This window comes from Plectropomus leopardus, chromosome 16 (genome assembly GCF_026936395.1).
Source record: "Plectropomus leopardus strain MGB_pleo_1.0 chromosome 16, ASM2693639v1, whole genome shotgun sequence".
NCBI lineage: Eukaryota > Metazoa > Chordata > Actinopteri > Perciformes > Serranidae > Plectropomus > Plectropomus leopardus.
The window spans coordinates 10,764,426-10,787,830 of NC_142191.1; the positions used below are offsets into that span (position 1 = coordinate 10,764,426).

At 40.9% G+C, this 23,405-nt stretch overlaps 2 protein-coding genes across 2 annotated transcripts in view; both read left to right on the plus strand.

Moving 5' to 3' along the window:
* Positions 1-10,400, plus strand: part of pinx1 (PIN2 (TERF1) interacting telomerase inhibitor 1) — a 29,950-nt gene extending 19,550 nt beyond the window's left edge. The window contains exon 7 of the mRNA XM_042503643.2: positions 7,583-10,400. Coding sequence (XP_042359577.2) covers positions 7,583-8,281 — 699 coding nt within the window. The 3' untranslated portion in view covers positions 8,282-10,400. The remainder of the gene's footprint in view (positions 1-7,582) is intronic.
* A 4,115-nt stretch (positions 10,401-14,515) lies between these two features.
* On the plus strand, positions 14,516-17,811 carry sox7 (SRY-box transcription factor 7). The gene is made up of 2 exons (XM_042503260.2): positions 14,516-15,050; positions 16,119-17,811. Exons 1-2 carry the CDS (start codon positions 14,819-14,821, stop codon positions 17,090-17,092), a joined length of 1,206 nt encoding a protein of 401 aa, XP_042359194.1. The 5' UTR covers positions 14,516-14,818; the 3' UTR covers positions 17,093-17,811.
* The last annotated feature ends 5,594 nt before the right edge of the window (positions 17,812-23,405 follow it).

Genomic DNA, 23,405 nt, shown 5'->3' on the forward strand with positions numbered 1-23,405 from the left:
ATCTTGTCGGGGTCATTGCCTGGTTTTTATATAAAATGTTAATGAATTAAATATTTAAGGTTCTTTGTACTTTAGTAGTTGACCAAAAAAAAGCAACTTTTACAGTTGAGTTATGCATGAAAACCTACGACTGTCAGAGTTGCATGCCCCAGTTTACACCTTTTTTTTTTTTTTTTTAAAAAAAAAAGCAACCTCATTCTCTGGTGTTATTATTGCATCAGGGAAACAGAGTGACCAAAATACCAATGCTTTGTTACAAAACTGCATGACCTCTATGTTCACAAGAAATATAGGAAGGACTATGATTATTAATTGCTAAAGTGGTAATGCCAGGAATCAGAGCTGCAATAAATCATGTAGTCTATTAAAAAAAAAAAGACAACTCAGTTGTTTTGTCCAACAGTTGAAAAAGTACAAAGATATATAATGTAATTTGAAACTGAGAAAAGAATTTGAAAAGCTGTAACCAGCAAGTGTTTATTGCCGAGACATTTGCTATGCTTTAGTTTGCCTTTAATCAGGCACATAAACATTTTTAGACATGTCATGTGCAGATCCAGAGACTCAAGACAAGGACCAGTCAATGCATTTCAGAGACCTTTGGCTACACACAAGCGGCAGCCTCAGAGGCTGAAAAATGAAGCCAGTGCCTAAGTGCCAAAAAGTGCAGTTCCTGAGTGGCCTCTTGAGGCTGGCTCCAACACAGAGGAAATTCCCACAGACCCCAATGTTAAACTTAACAGCTGAAATAAACATGTTTACAGCCTGGTACAAAAACATTTTTAGTCTCTATAGCTAATTTCAACATTCATGATAACTGTACAAGGGGTCAATTTTTATATAAATCACGTGTTTACATTTTCTCAAGGCTTAAATTTACAGATTTTTAAGGGCAGGGCTGCTTGAGTGACAGGCTGTGAGGCATCACCACAGTCTGTGAGTCAGATATACCCCTCGCTCCTGCACAGCTCCAACTTCTCGTCCAACTGCGTTTGCTTCTTGATCCCAAACAACTGGCAGCGACAACCAAAATTCCAAACTTGAGGCTTCAAAATGGCACACCGATAGATGACATCACAGTAGCTACATCTATTCGCTTATACAGTCTGTGGCTACACACAGGCCACTCTGTAATGACACAATGCCACTGCAGCCAGTTGAAAAGTTACGAATAAATTGTCATCCGCCCTGACTGTGAGTGTCAGAAACTGGTGCAAAAGTCTCAGAGTGCAGAGAGTACTTTGGGCACAGACGGAGCAGAGGAACTTAAGGCACAGTTAAAGTGAAACTTAATCGTTGATTGTGCTGACTTTAAAACCCTGCAGCAGCCGCTCCTCTCGTCCATCGATCTCATCATCTTTGTCCAGATCAGCGGATCAGTTATCAGCCCCTTGACTCATACTCCCTTAAATGCTGCTGAGAAAAAAAAGAACTTGTGACTAGTTTATTTGAGAAGCGCTGCTTTCAGACACAAAACACAACAGGAGATTGTCAATGTCAGAAGCATTCACCCTGACTGGAAATACTCCGCTTGCTCTAAGATAGGAGTGGCACTTTGGATGGGATGACACTGCCGCCACGTAGCCGGTTGGTAATTTGGTCAAAAACAGTGTCTCTTACTGTCTCATGAATTTGTCTGACAATTTTGGTATCGCCTTTTACCACAAGAAGCTTTTGAATCTCGACTGTAATTCTTGACCAGCGTTTATTTCCCTCTCATTTTGGCAAGCAGCATGATAGAAAAGTCATCAACATGTGAACTTGTTCACTGTGAATTCTCTGGACAGTTATCTGCTCTGTTCACACATGGGCCCGATTGGACATTACACAGACTTTGTACCAGGGAGCTGGCAGGATAAAGTCTGTTTCACACTGAGCAGCAGACGTCATTTAAACATCGTCTCCAAGCTTAGCTTAATCTCCAAGCCTTGTTATAGACCAGGATTTATTGGCTGCATATAACTCAATTATAGACCATATTCTAAAATAATCATTAAATATCTTAAAAATATCTAAAAACCACAAACACAAAAGTACTGCATACCTGCATGTTTACATTATGAATGTTTGTTTTGTCATGTACACAGATTCTGTTTACTCTTCAGGCTCAGACTAGACGTCCACTAACTTTCACTTTTCAACCTTGAATGACCTAGATCTAAATGCCAAAAGACAAATAGATGTATAATAAACATGTATTAAATGTCTTTTCAATGTTAAATTGCTCAGTGGGATCAATGTGATTCAGACACTTGCATTCTCACACACAGCTGCTCCTGGTAATGTTGAGATAACTTCAGGGGGTTTAGGAAACCACAAAAGGGCGATATTTGGTTAATTCTGCACTCTGAAGCTAAACAGTGTCAGGGAAAGATTAAGATTTCCCTCAGTATGTGCAAAGACTCAGGGCTAAAGAAAAAAACTTGTGAGGACATCCGTGAAAGTGCTGAATCTTGTATTTTATTCTCTTCAGAAATAAGAAAAAAAAGTAGCTTTACCTGCTCTGTAAAGGTTTTTGGATGTATTCAGTGGTCAAATCAAATCAAATTTCTCTGCTGATCTTGTTGGATCAACAAAGTTTCACATGCAATCACTGAACCTTTTCCACCCAGCCCTCTGCTGGCTTGATTGACTCTCCTCCTGAATATGTTGGCCTCGGTATCTTGGCACCTTGGCACATGTCTTACCGTTGGCTTTCCATCGGCTACATTAGCAGGGGGAGATAGAACTGGAGTGTCTTGAAGGAGGCGGCCTGTTGAATGTCTTCCCACCCTCTCCTTTTCTCTGGGACCCTCAGCGGGCCCTCCCTGTGTTCCCTGCCCAGCCCCAGCCCCCGCCAGGGGAGAGAGCGGAGCAGGAAGGGCCCGATAGCCAGCCAGGCCGCTCCTCTGCCGAAGGAGCCTTATCTCAGAACTGCACACAGTGCACTGAGCGCATCCTTTTCCTGGGGTTCTGGGTCCGGGAGGAGGAGGAGGAGGTGGAGGAGGAGGAGGAGTAGACACGACTGGATATAGGTGTGTTCTCCAACCCTCCACTCCTCAACCCCACGGTGTTACAGCCTGGGAATGCCTTTTTCAATTCTTCTCTAGTCCAGTTGTAAACTGATTTTTATAAATTATACCCTTTTTCTATTCTTTTCCTGAGCTGTTGGTTTTTCAGTTTCAAACAAATCCCTTTTTTAAAAAGTTTATGTGCCACTATAGGAGCTACCCTTTGCTCTTCAAACTGTTTAGCAATTAAATAGTGAAATACATTATGTTCAATAAATTAAAAAAAATCTCTTTAAAGCTAGAAAATAAAAAGCTAAACCACAGTGGCATTTTTATCTTACAACATGAGCACATTTTACTAACTTTACTATGTACTATATGTTTAAGAGTTTGTCTTTTTTATGTCTTGTGAACACACAAGGCAACTTAACTGCATTTTACCTTTTTCAGAATAAGTCATTTTGAAAATAGATCACCCTCTGAGTTGGCAATCACTGAAGATAGGACAATATACAAATTTATTGCAGATCGCGATAACACCCCCAATAAAATTATCATGGTGAATATCGATTACCTGTAGCACCCAAAAAGACTACTAGGCAACCACAATAAAAGAGACTCTGCGAAAACAGCTGGCACACCATGCTCCCACAAATGCAAATGCAAAGGATTTCTATCAAGCATTAGCATTTTTTTTGCTATTGGAAAGATATGTCATCTCAAAAAGCTGCAAAGCCTGGCTTTTGGTTTGATTTTCACTAAATGTTCACCTTTTTCACTAAAAAAAAAGATGAGCATCCTATCTGTGATGCAATTAAAAATATTTGGCCCTTTACAAAAATGTAAGGTAAAGGGAATTCAGTATATTTTTGGTGCCTTTTTAAAAATTTTAAGCACAATTGATGATTGTCAGGATAATATTGTAAATTGCAATTATTTGGCCAGGATAATCACGACATAAAATTTTCATATCATCCCATACATTGCATTTATGGACATGGTGACTGATAACAACAGGCCAGAGAAAATTACACACCCGGAAATAGAGAAAGAAGATCTCAAACATTACTGCCGAGTTGTTTCTTAGTAACATGTTGCCCTCAACAAAAATCTCCAGGGCTGCAGGTAATGCTGACTGGATCTGTAGGATTATATCCCTACTGTACATGTGTGTTTGTGTGTGTGTCGATGCGTGCGCGTGCGTGCGTGCGTGTGTGTATATCCAGTCGGATCAGGGTCTAATGGAGTTCCCCAGGCAGTGAGTACGAACCACAGACCAAGTTCCAGCCACTTCCCCTGATGAAGGAGATGTTTCTCTCTCAGTCACTCTCCTCTCTTTTTTCCCTCCTCTCCCTCTCTTGAGAGTAATTTCACAGGCAGTTCTAAAGTGGCCCCCAGCCATCTTCCCAAATCCCAGTTACATGTTGTTTGGCGCTGTCAGCTCTAAGCCCCATCTCCACTCTCCCAAGCAGAGAGGATGCCATTGTGCAGTAACAGGGAGTATAGATTTTCTCTGGGAAGTTGGAAAGTTTTGTTTAATGGCGCCTCACCTGAAGGGTCTCTTCCCCTTGTTAGAAGTTGAGGTTCTTTCTAGTCGAGGTCTGAGGTGGCGGAAAACTTTGTAGTCCGTTTGAACACCTGCGTCGTCGTTTAGCCTCCACCATGTGCTTCCTGACTGTGTGAGCCCTCTGAATCTGTCGTTTTTAGAGGGAATATATTCAGCAGAATATGCAGCAATTCATGTTATACTCAAGTAGGGAAGTGCAGTATATCGAATATACTTATGTTTCTCTGCCTGCTCCACGAAGGATGTGTATCGCAAACACTGAGTATAAATTGTTACATCTTTTTGTAAGTCACTGGCATCAGACTCACTTCAGCATTAGGGTTGGCATGCACACAAGCACACACGCAATAACTTTTAACCAGAAGCATAAAGTTTACAGCAAAAACATCAAAACTTCAGCTCGAGGCACGCTGGGTGCTTCAAAATAAAAGCACTAGTGCTTCCGTTTTGATTTAATTAATTATAAAAAGACTTTTTTTTACTTCATTATAACAGTATTTTATTAAACTTCATCATGGCAGTAATTGATTTCACTTTATAATAACAATACTTTAACTTCTTTGTTGTACTTAATGTAACTTAAACAGTACTTTATTAACCTTTGCCATAACAGTACTTTATTTAATAGTTTCTTTTGACCTTTATAATAACAGTTCTTCACTTACCTTTACCATAACAGTATTATAACAGTACCTTTTTTTACCTTTACCATAACAGTGCTTTATTTACCTTTAGTATAACAGTACTTTATTTACCTTTAGTATAACAGTACTTTAATCACCTTTACCATAGCAGTACTTTATTTTACTTTTTAATAATAGTACTTTTTTAAAAATAAATTATAGTAGTATTTTATTTAACTTTATTATATGACAGTAGATACTTGACTTGATTGTAACTGTAGTTCATTTAATATTTTGGTATTTTAGTAGTCTACAGAAGTTTAGAGGAGATTTCAAACTATTGAGATATAGCATGTATCATGATATAGCCTAAAAATATCACAATATTATTTCAAGCCATATTGCCTAACCCTATATTCGAGCTTTAATTCTTGGTCAAATTATGATTTTAAATGCACAATTTATAGCCTTAAGACAGGATTGAACCAGGCGATATTTGCAGAACTACCATTTGTTACCATATTTATCAATATATTAGGTCACAAAAACAATGGTTGCTTCCTTTATGCGAGTGTATTGACTATCGAGAGCCTCAAAGTGGATTAAGACTAATAACTTGTAGGGTTTCACTGAAGCCCCCCGGGGCTAGTTTGACGTTTTGTTAATCCTAAAAAAACAAATACAGATGCAGCATACGAGGAAGCCCAGAGCATATGGAGTTATGCTAATCTGCATTTGAGTCTCTCCAGGTCCCATAAGACCTGTTCAGATCCACATTGTTTGAGCAGCCCATCAGTTTGCTTGTCTATCTCAATTAGTGTTGACGGTCAAAGAAGTGTAATCTGAATGTAGAAGCTTAAAGGCCAAACCGTGAGGTGACTCGACACAACACTGTGTTTTCAATTCATCTCTAATCTGCAGGTTTTGAAAAATGCCGTCCACTTCCTCATCTCTGAGGCAATGCACAGAGCGGCAGCATTGTTTAGTGCGACTCTCAGGAGGAGCTCCTGTATTCTTCTGGACAAATCATTATGCATTGAGTAGGCTATTAGGAAAATGAAGACAAATGGGTCACAGAGGTGAGGTGACAAATTGTTCATGCTGTAGAGCTAAAATCTAGACCGTGTTGTAGCTCACAGTCGCAAAGTGCTCCCTGTTAAATGATGACGCCTAAAGGCTGGAGACTGGACTGACTCACATCACAAGATTAATGTTGAACCATATACTGATACCAGAAAGGTATCACAATACCTTGATGTTAAAAATGGTGCAATAAGCCATTTTTATTAGTACCTGTTTATTAAGAAGTTTTATTAAGTGCTGCGTTTGCATCAGTGTGTGGTAGTGGCAGAGTGTGTGTGCAGCACTCTGCAGGGCTTGCTGTGCAGCTCAGTTGAACTTTGTGTTAGGGTAAGTGTAATGCCTCATGCAGTTGTCCGATCATGCAAGTAAAAAATAAATGTGATGTCTAATGTAACATCTGAAAATAAACTGTGTTCTGTATAGCTGAATTAGCACTTTTCCACCAATCGTTGAACAGAACTGATGAGAAAAATCAGACATACTGGACATTGAAGTTAACTCTGGGGCTGACAATGTCATGTGCGGCATATTATTACTAATGTTAAATATCTCAGAAATGCTGCATGCGACAAACTTGCTTTTTTTTTTTTTTTTACCCGGAAGCTAACCATTTTGCTTCTCCAACGTGGGCTCCGATGTGATGATATCCCTTTCAGAAGCTTACTATTTTTTTACTATTTCGAAAATATAATCATTATAGGCATGTCTGAGTACCTGATTTGACTTACAGATATAAAAGGCACTGCAAAGTTACAGTTATAGCTTTGATTCAAATATTAATTTACAGTTTATGAAATTATTTTTGAATAAATTCATAGTGATGAATGGAATATTCGTGTAATAAACCACATGAAACGGTGGCATTCTTTTATATTTGATGTCAAAGTAGTGTTGCAGTAGCACCATGTGAACTTAAAAAAAAATCCTCTACACTGTTAACACTTGTAGTGGTTAATGTATTAAAGAAGGAATGTTTTTGGTCAGACGGAGATGGCAGTCAGGGAGCTGACTGTGCAGGGACACACAGCTGGATGTGTGGAGCCACATTGTGTTGTAAGAAGATGATGATAAATGTCACATGTGACAATTAGGTCTGTGATGCTTATTTTAAGATGATCCTTTAACACCTATTGTTACCTCAACATCCTATTTTGGGCTCTTTTCACTCCCTAAAATCTGGTTAATCTCTGCACGATGATTGACGGTCACTTAAGCTCCTCTGTCCACCATTGTGTGCGTGTTTCTATTTCTGTGTAGATTCCCTAAATGCTGCTTTAAATCCTAACTGTGTCTCCTCGTGTGTGTGTTTTTGTTTTTAGGAGAGCAACAGCAGTGATTCTCAGGGGGAGAAAGAGGAGCGTTTTACTCCGGCTGCCTTTGAACTGGACACAGAGTCCATCACCAAAACTGTGAAAAGTACTCTGACTATGCAGGAGTACTTTGCTCAGCGAATGGCTCAGTTGAAGAAGAGTCGCGGAGAGTCCCAGAGTACAGCACCATCAGAGGAGACCAGCGAGACACCCGGTCCATTTGAGGAGACCATCGTCATCAACAAGGGTGACTCAGAAGAGCCCAAAAAGAAAAAGAAGAAGAAGAAGAGCAAAAAGTCAGACGAAGAGCTGGAAGTGGTAGAGGAAAAAAGCACGCCTGCTCATATCGTAATAGAGGACGATGAGGACCAACAACAGGAGCCTCCAAAGAAAAAGAAGAAAAAGAGGAAAATGGTAGAAAGCGAAGGAGCTGTAAACGAGGACTGTAGCTCCAACTCTGGTGTGGAGCTGAACTGTGAGGAGCAGCCTCCGTCCAAGAAGAAGAAGAAGCTTAAAAAACACGACAAGGGAACTGAGCTACTGAACGGACACGAGCCAACTGAGGATCAAACTGTAGAATCTGAGGTTGTTCACAAAAAGAAGAAAAAGCACCGAGAGGAGGTGGACGAGGTAGTGAGAGAAGAGGAGGTGGTGTTGGAGAAGAAATCCAAAAAGGACAAGAAAAAGAAAAAGAAACATCAAGAATAGCGTGAAATTTACAGAACTGGCATCCAGTTCATCCAGTCCTTTAGGCTTCTGGGGGACGTCGTACTCATGCTGTCCTGTTATAAACATGATCGCGGGGGAACGTGTGTACCTTCATGTCAAGTGTCTTATATAGATTCAATCTTACAACCTGTTCATGAACACTTTGCTACAGTGAGGAGGAAAAAGAGGTTAGGCATTTGATCACATTAAAAACCGTGAAGCTCTCCAGTAAAATAACTCACTTGTACTGTGGTGCACATTGTTGCAGCAGATGGAAAAATGCCTCGTCTTGCAGATAGTTAGACATTTTGGGAAATACTTTTCGCTTTCTTCTTGAGAGTTAGATTTACAGCAAACATGAATTTAAGTGGAAATAGACAACTTTTGCTGTAACTTATTATGAAATAAATGCTTACCACACAGTGTAATAGCTACAGACTAAAGTAACTATCAGCGTTTAGATTATTTCCTGATAAACATCGCTTTCACTGTGCACTTCTGTCTGCCACCGGGTGCAAATCTACATAACGACATTACGGTGTCTGGCACAGTTATGTCCGTGCACAGTCTTCATACAAAATCTTCTTGCTGGCCGGTGCCAGATGTCCTCTGTGCACTGTGCATGTTTCACAACAGCAACGTGAATGTTGCACTTCGGTCTTGTCTTGGTCAGAAGCAGGATGCAACAGTTCGTTGTGCCTCATTGCAATGTTCACCCAAGTCTTAGCTCGTCTGTCGTGTTGGAAAGCGATCGTATGTTGGTGAAGAGGATGGTTGGGAGTTGGCAGTTTATTTTAGCTCATAAAAATGCTCACTTTTTCCAGCATATGCTTCTGCTTTTTGTGTCATGGGCTGGATATGTGTACTCGATACCTTTAAGGTATCAACTGAAAAAACTTATTAGCAAGTGGTATCAAAATATCCCCAATTGTGTGATACCTGCATTTGATCCTTTTCGTGTTGGAGATCTGATCCTGGACCACCTCAGCTTTTCGCCGGATCTTACTCTAGAGCCCAAACGTTCAGTGTCTGGCATGTTAGCGAGTTCACACAGCAGCAACTTCTAATATAATAACACCGAAACGCTGGTATCTACTTGCAGAAAAAAAGGCGAGGTGACTGCATGTTGGAGTCGGCTTAATATGCTTCCACTTTACAGTCCACAATGAGCAGTAGATTTAAAGGACACTAAAGGTCGAAAAGAGAAGCCACTGCGTCCATGTGCGCTGCCGTGCTGTATCTGCCACAGTGGTGCCAACAATAATACCGCATGGGAACACTGAAATAGTAACTCTCCACAAAAACATGTCGTTTTTACACTTTTTTTTTACGTATTAATTAAACAAGACCCAACATGTTACATAGTGAGCTCAAGAAGCAAACATGGTCGATGTTATTACTTTTAAACAGAGCCAGGCTAGCAGTTTTCAGTCTACATGCTAAACTAGAGCAGTTTTGATCCACTCATCTAGCTCTAGGCAAAGAGAAAATGAGGATATTTCCCAAAATGTTGAACTACTTCTTTAATCTATTAGATATATCTGTTTCTCTATATGTGCCTGTCTCCACAGTGTTTGAAATATATGAATAATGAATTGACATACTTTTTAAAAGTTTTCCCACCAAAATTCCAAAATCATTAGATTAGTGCTGCCATGTGTCCCATATGTTTACTTCAAATAAAGGGCCCAAATTCTGAAAGTATGAAATGCTGCAATTTGGGGAAAAAAAGTTGATTATTTTATGTTTTCTAAACAATATATGAAATAGCTTCTTCCTTTTTTCTTTTTTGGAAAAAAAAAACATTTGTGTTTCACCATCTTATATGAATCAGCATTACTATTTATTTAAGCAAAATTTCACAGTGGTTTGTATTTTCTTGCCAGCAGTTAGTTTTTAACCATCTACAAATCCTTCAGAAAGTAAATATATCTTCAAGTCATTTAAGTGACCCAGAGACAGTTTTTGTCAATTTTGTAAAACCAGTTTTGATGTTATATGACAAATTGGATCAGATGTAGTTTGATTTGTTTGACACATTTATTAACTGTAAGAAAACCGCAAACTTTGGTGCTGTAACATATTCAAATCAGCTTTTAAATAAATCCAAATAGCAATGCATGTGTGTTTTTTCTCCTTCATAGGTGGACGGAAATGTAGGTGGATTTGTAAAGACTACAGGAGAGCTGGGAGGAGAAATAGGTTAACGTCAGTCGAGCTGTGAGTAACGTATACGAGCTTCTGACTTTCCAACCAGGCACTGTTTCCACTTCCAAATATGATGCATGACGTTATCTTTTCTTTGACTTGACAGACAAACTTCCAACAGGCCAGGCTTGTTGGGCAATGGGAGTGGTTATAGTGAGTCAATGGAGGAAAAAGGAAATGACAGCTTTCCAGTTTTACACGTCAAAACAACATAGCATTCCTCGCCAGTATTTTGGATTTACAAGTTTTAAAAAAACTAGTATTTGATTAGTTCATTTGTCATCCTGTGTTGTAATAAGAGCCTGAGAAATACTGAAAGATTCAAGTGTGTTTTTACCGGACCTGTTAGTCTGTATAGAAGATGCATTGATAGAAGCTAAGAACAAAACATAGATATTCTGTAGAAACTGAACTTGTATCTATGCTAAATTAACCCTTATGGCACAATTAAACACACTTGTATCACTCTGCGCACAAAATGTGCTTTTCATAATCATGCTTTAAAAAACATATATACATTTATGCAATTTTCTACTTTCATTGGGTAATTTTTTTTAACCAGCATCAGTCCTAATCATACAATTAAAATATTCATTCATTTTAAGAATTTTAACCCTTTAAAAGTCAGGTTTTTGTCATGATGCTGCTATGTTTTTGACCTTTTTATAAATTGCGCACCTCTCCTGTGCTGGGGACTACACGAGGCTCCCACTTCCTGGCAGCCTTTTTTTCAGTGGCTAAGCAGTGAAATTACAACTTCTGGGTCTGTCACATGATGCCAGGGGGCCCAAACAGACTTTTCTTATTAGACTTACACTTTGAAGGAGACATATCTAAATTGAATAATAATTGAGCGTAACAACTCCTGCATCATCAGGATTTGATCATTTTGGTCCGTTAACATTTCGAAAGTCTAGAAGAGCCGCACAATTAAATCTCTTGATCTTCATTCAAGTTAGTGGAGCGCTAAACTGTCAGTTAGCTGCTCGACCAATAGAAGTTAGCTGTTTGGCTCATCAAACTCTGTAGTGCGCTTGCTCCATGGGCCCAGCAATGCTGTCGATCCAGGTCATTTTTGTACTCGGAGAGTTGAGCTTTTTTGGCTTTGAGCACCACTAAACACCTTTCATAGCAATGAAATGGACCCCGCCTGTTTACTTCATACATCCATAGGCTACACGCCCATAAATGTCCAAAACACAGCAAAACAGGGAAATACATGTAGAGGGCAGAGTCTGCAAATAAATACAACACCATATACTGAAAGTGGGTCATAAGCGTGAACTTTTAAAAAAAAAGTCTTTTAGGAAAATACTGTGGCACATTGTTTAATTTCAAAGATGCGTTGTTTCATGCAGAAACAAACCTCTCAAATTGGAGTTGTCACCAGCTGGGTTTACATTTCAGATTTGCACAAAACTTAAGCAATATTTTTGAAATTTCAATAAAACAAAACTGCGAGGTGACTGCATTTCCATTGAGCGATATTATGCGGCTTCTCTCGCGATGTTACTCGACTTTCCTCTCGCGATAACGTTCCAATAACCGTGGCAATGGATGTCCAAAAATTGTCAGGTTTATTTCTATTGCAGCGACTCAATAAAGCCGATCTGATATTGCCGTAATTTCTTTGTCTCGTATCAAAGTTAAGAAGATCTTAGTCTCTCTGTCCACACGTACCGAGCCGTGTTTTGTATAATGTCATGTGAATGTGTTGTACTTTTTCTTGTTCTTTTGGTTTAATGGCAGTTGGCATCCATAAAGTTGCTTTAACGCCACTCTGTGTTGCACATCATATGAGCTATAAAAGCGAAAAGAGTGTTTCCATTGCAGTTTTGCAAAAATACGGCTTTTTTGAATTGGCTGAAATACCACCTCATGTAAGCATAAAACGTTTTTTGCGATAAATGGGAGTTTTTTTTAAACTGACATGTTTCCCATTAGGCGTATATCATATTCACAATTTCATTTTGCGCAATTTGAGGGTTAATGGAAACGTGCCTAGTGTCACCTGAACAAAGCATTTTTCCCTTTTAAAGGTAACATGAATCACATAAAAACTAAAATAAAATTATTTAACCATTATTTACTGATTTTTGCACATCATCCTCCTCATTTTTATGTTAATTACATTAACATTATACACTGGAAAGTATATAAGCAGGTTATGTTTGACAGAGGAAAAAAAACAAAGATAGAAAAGTGATAAAGGTTTAGCTTTACAATGCTCAACACTGAAAGTCATTCATAAACTGATTTGAATGCTTGAATTATGTTACCATAGTGAAATTTCCTCCAACAGCACCTGCATAGAGACAAACCCCCTCCCCACGTCTCCAGTAGCCACATGTCTTTTACACTGAAAGGGTGAACAACAGCAGGCTGATACAGCTTCCACCCACACAGCAGCTAACACACACAGCTATTAGTCATTTCAGAAACCCCCAACTCACAGCTTTCATGTGTCTAAATTACAAATATGATGTGAAACTTTAGTCTCACACGTTGCCAGTCTGACATACTGTACGTGCACTCTCACTCACTCACATTTGCTGTTTTGACTATTACTGGCGCACTGACTTCACATCAGCGTGGCCCTATATATCACTGATGTGTCTGCTTTGCACACTATCTGTGACTTCAGGTGCCGTATCCTGTTCCTGTTGAGAAGAGGGGGGCAAGTTTCACACTACGCTATGAGCTGACACTTTAGTTTGATGGTTGGGAAGGCACGACCGACTGAAAGATGTGTATCACAACTTAAAATCCATGTTGCTTGTGGTTTAACTCTTGAGAAAGGAAGTTAAAGAAGATTAAAACAGTCAGGTTGCTCCCTCCCCCATAAATATTCCAAACCAAGATACTATCTGACCTCTGATCAGTAGCTGTATTTGACCAGCGTATGTGTGTGTTAGTGTGTGTGTGTGTGTGAGTGCCCGTGTGTGAGAGTGTGAGCTACTCCATGGCTGCAGCCCAAGAGTATCCTGTCAACAGGAACTCCTGGATTTGATATGCAGCCGCCTCTGGCCACAGAAGGAAACTGATTTGTTTGTAGTGTGTGTTCAGTGGGTTTTATCTCTTCTGTCACCCACAGATGTGTTCAGAGGTTCCACGTTGATCTGAACCCAAAAAAAGATGACCTTTTCCTCCCTTGAGGGGATGTTGTTTTAATATAGAGACATGCATTTTGATCTTAAATGGCAATTATATGAAAAAAACATTTTACAATGTCAAGCTAAAAAAGCTGAGCTTTTCCCTTCATAGTTCCTTTAAAACTTTGACAAAATATGGAGAGTACCTTTATCTCTTGTAGACACTCTAGACATTAGACCTAAAAAATGTAAGATATTACCTTATTCATTTATTTATTTGTTTGTTTATTTTCATTTGGGATTTCTTTGTTTTGTTTGCTTTGTTTTCTACTTCTATCTCTTGTTGTAATGTGAGTCCTGATTTCTGTGTTATCCAAGTGGGAAGGGGGAGATTTTATGTTAAAAACAAAAATCTCTTAAATGATATTATTCTATGTTCTTTTTTTATTTCCAAAAGCATGGAGGGATGTGTGTTTTCATTTGCATAGATTGTGACACCCAGGCATGCTGAGGAGTTCAGTGGAAATCTGAAAACTTCACCAGTGCACTTCGTTGTGTAGCGTTACTGCAGAACAGGTTGGATATGTTTGTCAGGTGAGGGCTTCCTGGTTGGCTAGAAAAAAAACCCTGAAGTTGCCAAATCTCACTTACTCATCACAGTCTACATGCAAAATTAGAAACAGGTCTTCTCTAATGTTTTTTTTCTGTAATGCCCCCCCCCAATTTGACAAACTTTGCTCCCGTGTGAATTAGATGCACAAAAATGAATCATTCACAGAGACTAATTTTTTATGAGTTTATTTTCTTTATCTGTCAGTATAAAGGGTTGTTTTGTTGTGAGGCCAGTTTAAGTAGTTAGTAGTGTTGAAATGCAGCTCCTTCTCTCTCTCTTCCCTTTCACGGGGCTCAACTTGCAATCAAGGAGGAGCCGAGAGTCCTCCGGGGCTTCTCCTGGAACCTGCTCCTCAAATATAAAGCGCTCCCTCCATCCACCAGGAAAGACTGAATCATAACTCACAAGGAGGAGCCGCTGCCTGAGCACATCTCCCCAAACCTGTACTGACATCTGACTGTCTCCTGTAGCTCCACTGATCCAGTCAGTGTGTCTGGATTTTAGTTTTTTCAAAGAAAAAAAAAGTAGTTTTAGTTGTTTTAATCAGCCCGCAGTGAAGCTCCAAACAACTTGCGAGAGGCAGAAACAAGCGCATCTTAAGTTTGGAGAGTAGAGCGCGCGCAGATGGCAGCCCTCATCAGCGCGTACTCGTCGTGGCCGGAGTCCTTCGAGTGTCCTCCAGGAGACGGGGACGTGCCCGACGGACATGGCCCGCACCGGACCCCCGTGGACAAGGCGCCCGAGCCGCGGATCCGACGGCCCATGAACGCGTTCATGGTTTGGGCCAAAGATGAGCGCAAACGGCTGGCGGTGCAGAATCCAGACCTTCACAATGCCGAGCTCAGCAAAATGTTAGGTGAGATGAAGTTATTTCAACTGTACTTATCTATTTATTTTTTATTAATATACGAAATATTTATTATTACTGCCATTATTATTACAGCCGCCCCTGAACCGTCCACACTTGTAATTCCCATCAGGCCTCGTTTTTTTCCCCCAACACAAGTTTTAAGTTGTTTCCAACACCTAAAACAAAGTGAAAGAAATTAAAATCTAAAACGACTTTTACGGTGTTAAAGAAAAGAAAAATCAACGTGTTTGATCACAGTTGGCCATAAATTAGACGAAATATATTAATGTGTGGAACTTATCATGCCTGTGTAAGAGGCATGATAAAATGAAGCGCGTCGCCAATTTCCCTAAATTAAAATGTTAATGTCTCTGTAAAACCGTAAAATTCGTTCAGTCTACGGACTCAAAAAAGACAAGAAATCTTTATCTTTACGTCTGGCAATTTGGATTATTGCTGATAGCTAAACTCAAAATCTGGTACTCCCGCACATTGGAAATAATCTTAAAGGTGATCCACAACGGCAATACGTGTAAAATCTGCTTTTATAAATAAAAGAAAAGTCGGTACTTATGTTTAACTCAAAATAGGCATTTATTACTTTATGGAAAGTCCCTTTAAACAATTAAACTTAAAAAAAATGGAATATTAAGCTGGTGAAAGTTTTCCATCTTTTCCCTTTCTTTTTTTAGTGTCAAGCACCAGAGAATTAAATGAGTTGTTATTATAAAGTAAAGGAAGACTTATCTTATTGTTCTTATGTCTGTTTCAAGTCATTAATTTTTTTTTTTTTTTAAATTTTTGAAAACATGATGTAATAAGCCATTATTCATAATAATTTAATATCTTAATAATCCAATACAGGAGAAAGCCTGAGACAAAGAAACAACATATTTATGGATATTTTCAAGTTGTAGAAATTCCTAGTGTGTGACAAAATCTGTTTTTATATTGTGTAGTTATAACAAACTTTAAACATGAAATAAAACATAACACTAATAGTAATTGCAGACTAATCTGTTGAAGCCTTATTTTATTTAAAACAAAAAATGAAAAAATCTTTTCTTCTTGCAGGGAAATCCTGGAAGGCCCTGACTCCCCCTGATAAGAGGCCCTACGTGGAGGAAGCGGAGAGACTCCGGGTGCAGCACATGCAGGACTACCCCAACTACAAGTATCGACCTCGCCGGAAGAAACAGCTGAAACGCATCTGCAAGCGAGTGGACCCCGGCTTCCTCTTGAGTGGGCTGGCGCCGGATCAGAACGCCCTGCCCGAACAGCGAGCGCTTTGCCACCCCCACGACAAAGACGAGGGCAGCCCTAATGGTATCAGAAGCGGGTTCTCCAGCCCAAGTCCCGCTCTGCCCAGCGTCCGAAGCTTCAGAGACCCGGCCGGCTCCAACAGCAGCTTCGACACCTACCCTTACGGCCTGCCCACTCCTCCTGAGATGTCCCCGTTAGATGCCATGGACCACGAGCATGTCCCCCCATCTTATTATTCAACATCTGGTAGCTCCTCCGTCTCCTGCTCTTCCTCAGATGATCACCACCAGAATCAGACACACATGGGCAGCCCGCCCCCTTACCACACTGACTACACACAGACCCAAATCCACTGTGGGGGCGCCCACATAGGTCACATCTCCCACATGTCCCAAACTGGCGCTGGACTGATCCCCGGCCCTCCGCTGTCTTACTACAGTACCTCGTCTTTCCCCCAGATCCACCACGGGCTCCATCAGGGCCACCTGGGTCAGCTGTCCCCGCCACCAGAGACACAGGGTCACCTGGAGACTCTGGACCAGCTGAGCCAGGCAGAGCTTCTGGGCGAGGTGGACCGCAATGAGTTTGACCAGTACCTGAACTCCACTGGGAGCGGGTTCCATCCCGAGCAGGGCGGCAGCATGACTGTTACTGGACACATCCAGGTGTCGTCTGCCGCCACCACTTCTGCCACCGCGTGTCCCAGCAGCACCACAGAAACCAGCCTCATTTCGGTGCTTGCGGACGCAACGGCGGCCTACTACAACAACTATGGCATCTCGTAAACTCGATTACAACATCAGAGACACTACGGGGTTAAGAAATCTGGGATGATGTTGCACTCGGGTGCCAGTAAAGGGAAATGTGTTCTCGTCTGTAATTTTAAATCCCATATGGGCATCTGGGAGCAACATCATCCCACTTTTAAAACCTGAACTGACTACTGAGCAATATGATTGTCTGGAGCCGAGGAACGAACAATTAGAGGAACGTGAAGAAAGGGAGATGGACACCTCAGGGATGCAGACACAAAATACTATAGTCAGCCACCTCCAGTTGATCATGACATTTCTGAATCAGAAAAACAATCGCAAAGACTTGTCGTCCACTTGTAAATGTCACCAGTTACTGTTGCCGCCGCGGCATGTACAGACGCTCTTTAGAAGCTAATTTAAGTCCTTTCGATGTTTTCGCATAAACTGTAATGCTATTATCGACGCTTTCCATTTCGAATGTTTGTATTATATGTTCCGGCTCCGGTTAGTTTTTGGAGTCTTTACCTCAGTAGTTGTAATTGAATGAGGTTTTAGTTGGACATTTCTTATGCAATTTAACAAAAAGCGGTGTATAATGAAGAAAAAAGGCGTTTATACTTTCTCTCAAGTACTTAATAATATATAATCATAACCTCTACGATGAAAAATAATAATGGTAACTACAACTGTATGCTGATTTAGGTTTGTGAAAGACAATAATTTAAAATAAAGTTCAATTTTTATATTAATGCAGTTGCTGTTTGGATACACGACAACAAACACAGAAGATTTTGGTGCACATTTCTACTTACATACACAGCATCTAATTAATACAACAAGATTCATAAATTAAAACTGAATAAAGTAGGACTAGTGCTTATTTTTCACCACAGGTTTTCACACACAAATGTGGAAAAAAGGTGCTATTTGTCCATTTTTGAATTCACACCACGTATTCTTCTATTTTGAGCTCTTGTACTGCGACTGGCCCGTTCCGACACCCACTTCCCTGCTCGCTTTTTCCACCCTCCATCACATCATCCTTCTCCATCCTTCTCCTCTCGCTTTCATTTCATCCCGGTTCAGAGGATTAGTGTAAAACAGGCACACAGCCGTCGCCACCCGCCTCCATCTCCACTGTCTTTTGTTTTCCCGGAGTCTTATTCTGGGTGCCATTCTTAGGCGCTCCGGACCCCACTTCCAACCCCCACCCCCTCACCCCGTGTTCTATCTTGCTGATGCAGACCTTTGGTAATCTGTGCAGAATAAATAAAAAAATAAATCCCGGGGCTTCGTTGACTGTTTTACACCCTCCTCATTTTTCTTTTTTTTTTTTTTTTACCCCCCCTCTCCTCTCCCGCTCACCCTTTCTGTTCTCTCGAATTTTTCTTTTTTCGATAAAAGGAATTCAGGGGGCTTTTGACAAATCCTGGAGTCTGGCTGGTCTTCCTGCATTTTTTTGGGAACGGTTGAGTCGTGCTTCTTGTAAAGAGGATGTGGCGGAGGAGCGGTGTTTCCTGACTGATAAGGGAAAAGCCTCTCTCCGTCAGGATGTTTGGGCCTGGCTGGGCCCTGCATTAAAGAGCCAGAGAGAGGGAAGGGAACCCGCTGTTCAGCGAGCGGGAGGAAACACTGCCGCGCTGATTAGCATCTTACTTACCCGTCTTTACTCATGCGCCATTTTTCTGGCCTACCTTGACCACAGGCACACCACAAACATCCATACAGCAACATTACCTAAACAGTACCTAAAGTGACCTTTCTCTGTACCCATATTCAACCATGATTGTGTGTTTCTAACACACAGACCAGAATGACAACATTCATCAAGCAACAGTGTTTGCGGCCACCCGGTGTCATGCTCATTTCTCCGGGGTTACATCATTACCCTTTGCACCTGCAGGGGTTCAAAACTCTGCGGAGGGTCCATTTGAGTGCAATCATATTTTGGATGTGGGTGCCCCGGGCATTGCAGGGTGAGAAAGTAGTCTTTGGTGCACCGGCGGCCCTGGAGTTGTCAGGGGTCGGCTCAGGGTGCTGCTGCAGACTCCCTCGGTAAAGACGCCCCGTAATGTCTCAACAATCGCATCCAGCACCTCAGGGTAGGACACTGTAACACGGACAAGGACAAAGACTCAACACAGCATCATCACATCAGGGTCAGACTATTGCACACACATAAATTGCAAAATAAAGCAATGTTTTCTTTATAATTTCATTTGATTCCTTGCAGCTTTAATATTTTAAGTGTTTCACGTACAGATGATTCAGAAAATCATGAAGACAACTTTAAAGACTTGGGCAAGGAATAAAAATAAGATTAAGAAAAACTCTTGTTTTCAGCTTGGGGACAATGCATTTTTATTATAGTCTAGTGTTTTTTATTTAAAGTTTGTTATCGGACGAAGTAAGAAAATTTTCTGAAAACACAGAGAAACAATTTTTGATAACATAGATCTGACAGATTTTCATAAGACAGCAAATGCATACAATTTAGATAAATGTTACATATTTACACAGTGCTACTACAGCGTGTTCATCCACACCAGAAAACCTGCGTACACACGCTCATTTTGGTTGAAAAGGGTTATAAGGCCGATCGGGCCCTCTCGCTAACAACCCTCAATTTAATATGCAACTTTATGTTATACAGTATATATAGTGTGTGTGTGTGTGTGTGTGTGGGGGGGGGGCTCCACTGCGATCTTTATAACTGATGCTGTGTTGAACTTAAGCGGTCTGAAAATCTGAGGGGGGTTCAGGTCCTTGGCATGAAAACTTTGAAGGTCTAAACCATGAAGCACACAGTGGTTTCATGATCACATCAAGTCCCTTCTGGATAATAACTCTTATCTTAAAATCCCTTCTTTGAAATGTCCCGAAGAGCTCTATGGAAGAGTTTTACCAATATTTGTGAATCCTGTGTAAGTTTTCGGGAAGTGAGGGCAAAACACTCAACTTGTTGGCCTCAATCCTTTCCTCCCTAGAAGTTGACTCATTTTCATTGTAACCTTTAGTCAGAGACTTCTGCTTCTCCCTGAGACAGCCATCGCTGCTGTTTAAGCTGCAATAAATCAACAGGAAAGGAAAGGGAAAAATAATGTGTCAACAAACACTAGCTTGACATTGTTGCGAACCACATAAACTTTGCACTTCATACACACAGGCGCTTGCAGAAATTATGCGTAAAGCCCCTTCTTGTTTGAGAAGGAAGTGCATGATCTCTTTAATGTGACTAATTGAATCTTCTGCCGGATCACAAGATTTACAATATTTGCGATTATAAGGATATAGGCTGAACAAACAAAAGAGCCTGCTCTTGTTATTTCTCTCTGATTGCTGACTGGCTCAGCTCCAGTCTCAGGTCAAACCCGTGGAATGAGTCCGTCAGGTAGTCTGTTATGTTTCCTATTTCCTCCTTTGCCGTCATGTCACTTCCCTGGGCAAACAAACAACTCGGCAGGTCTAAACTCAACACCAACTGTCAAGGTAACGGGCTCGGTGTGTGTGGACTGGGGGGTTGGGGGGTGCAGAGGCTTGCACAGCTGTGTAAAGTATTATCCATCTGCTGGGTGAGGTGAGCAGTGATCACTTTAAATATCGTGTCCTCCGGAGGCATGGAGGAGGCTGACTGTCTGGTTGGTCCAGCGTCTATTGTGTAGCCGTGGAGGGAGCGTCCAATCGCATCACATGTGGAGGTCGAACATTTGTGCTATATGACGTTATTTGCGTATTAACTGTAGGTCAAGAGGAAGTGGCTGATTTGAAGTACGTGACTAAGGCATATCAGTGCTTGAGACTGAGATCATTTTAAACCTACTTATAGATACTGTATGATGCTTTTGCAGTGTTGCTGTAAGAAGACAGATGGCTTACTTTACTTCTTTAAGCCTAATATGTGCAGCTGCATTGATCAAAATTGCAATAGGATGAAGCAAAGTTGTTGTTCTAAGTGATTTTGCAGGAATATTCATGTCTTTCCTGTTAAGCCTCACAAACAAAAACAACAAACCCATTACAGCATCCTCATCACAGTAAACGCAGTGAACTTTACACCAAATTAAACTACTCCGCTCGACGGATAAAGACACACTTACATCAGTAAACACTAAATGTTGTCGGAGTGCATTTCCAGTTGGAGTGTGTTACAGCAGCATAATAACCTGTTTACAATTTGTACTTGGCCCTAAATCTGGCCAAAGGAGGAAAAGAAGGAGGGAAAAAAAAACGCACACACACATCTCACAGCAAGGGATTATGGGTGCAGCTATTCTTCATCTCATTGTGGCTCAACAACAGGCAGAGTGTGGGGTGGCAGGCAGGCGTGTACGTCGCCGGACGAAGAATGGACCAGACTCGTCGAGGGACAGGTGCCATGTGGCAGAGGATGCGCGGGGACACAGATGGGGACCCCTGGAAAACTTGGGGGACTGTACGAGCAGCCAAGGGCCTCCCACCCGTACCTGTGCTGTGAATGCTGCAGCTGAACGGGATCCGGCACCTGTTCTAAGCAGATACAGGCGAGCGGCAAAAGCACAGAGGGAGGCCAGCACATGGCTGCCAACCCGGGGAAGGAGAAGGCTAGATTTCCATTTACCCATAAGCGCGGCCTGATTACCAAATCGGCACAGCTTGCGCTCGACTGCAGGATGTACAGAAAAAAAAAGGATTGAGAAATGTCTTCCAAATCTGTGTGCATTTCAGTAAACTCCCCACTTTAATAAGAGCTTTGTATAATTACTCAAAGTGGAAACAGCACTGAAAAGTCAAGAAGTTTAAAAAACAGTGTTATTTTTTAAAGAAGTGATGCAAAATTGCAGTGCATGTCCTATTTTTACCGCCTGGCCTGTATTGCTCTCTCTCTCTCACTCTCTCTCTAATAGCATGGCTTGCACTGGGCTATGTATGCTGCTGCGCTATCTGGCTTGTTTTTGACTGCTGCAGATTCTCCCTGGGGTGGTGTAACTCTTCACCTCAATGTGGAGGTGGATGTTCCTATTGTGCTTCCTAATTGCAATGTGGTTGTTCCATTTAAGAGATAGAACATCCTTATCTGTTCCGTGTGTGATCCTGCATTGTGGTAATAACTGGAAGAGCCATTACGTGTTTTTGGTTCATGTTTTAATTGGGATGATAAAAACATTGTGTAGTGCTGTTATAGTGTTTACATTGTCTTTGTGTAAACAGGACTGGGGTGAAATACGCTGTAAAGGATATGGCTAATTCCTGCAATGTTTGAAAAGCAAAACTTGTCATCTTTTGAGATGTTGGGGATTTCTCTTCTGTGGAAAAACATGAGGTAATACCATGCCCTCACATTAGGTGAATTTTGACATTCTTTAAAAAGGCAACATGTCTTTGATCTTGAGTCACTCCCCATCTTTTCCATTTTAGTGGGGCCACATGCTGCCATCGTGGCTCTGGCCTCATCGTCCTGCATCAACAGAGTTTACTCAGCGTGCATCCTGAAAAGCAGACGCACTAATGATTTGGATGAGTGATGTTATAAGTTCAGCGGTGTGAGACAGTCCCTTTTAACAGCTACTGTGGAGGATAGACAAAGCAAACCACCCAGCTGCCTGATGACAGCTTATGAGAAACTCTGAGAGTTATTAGGTTTTGCATATTTCAGCAAAAGTCATTCATAAAAGTTGTGTGAATACCATTTAACACTTATATCAGATTGTGAACCAGATGTGATTAGTCCCCATGAGTGGTGAATAACTTGATTATTCTACAATAAAATGTATTCACATTGTAGCTGGTTGACCAAGTCAGTAGCATGTAAAATGATTTAGTACACTCATTTCAACATTTAACAATTATGCAGATCTTAAACAGCCCAATCACCTGAAGAAAATGTTGCTGTTATAAGTTTCTGCAAGCCATAAATACGATACCTTTGCAAGTTTCATACCTATCAAAAAGTGATGTGATATATGAGCTGACTTTGCAGTGACAAGCAAAAAAAACCCCCAAACAAACGAAAAAAGTGCTCGACTTGAGGCAGTCTCAGTCGACTGATAGGTCTCCGACTGATGAGTTGAATGTCTAGCTTTAAAGGGGCAGCCCTAATGTGTTGCAGCACCTCATTTTTCCCATGGCTTTTTAGGCACCAACGTGGTTTTTCAGTGGAGATAGTGCCACAAAAGTGGTTGCTTTTACAGAGACATCGCTGTGCTTCCTGCTGGCATAGTGCCAAGCAAAGCAATTGTTTTTCAGCTGAGACCATGGAGAAATAATCAAACAATCCATAGACTTAAACGCCAACTGATTTTACCACAGTAGAATGAAAGAGGAGACTTGTATGTATCCTTTTTAGGTTGTAGCAGATACATATTTT

Bases quoted from the DNA above. Each gene is read 5' to 3' on its own strand.
- sox7 (XM_042503260.2), top strand. From the start codon at position 14,819: ATGGCAGCCCTCATCAGCGCGTACTCGTCGTGGCCGGAGTCCTTCGAG. The intron at 15,051-16,118 runs GTGAGATGAAGT...TTCTTCTTGCAG, and splicing joins CGAGCTCAGCAAAATGTTAG to GGAAATCCTGGAAGGCCCTG.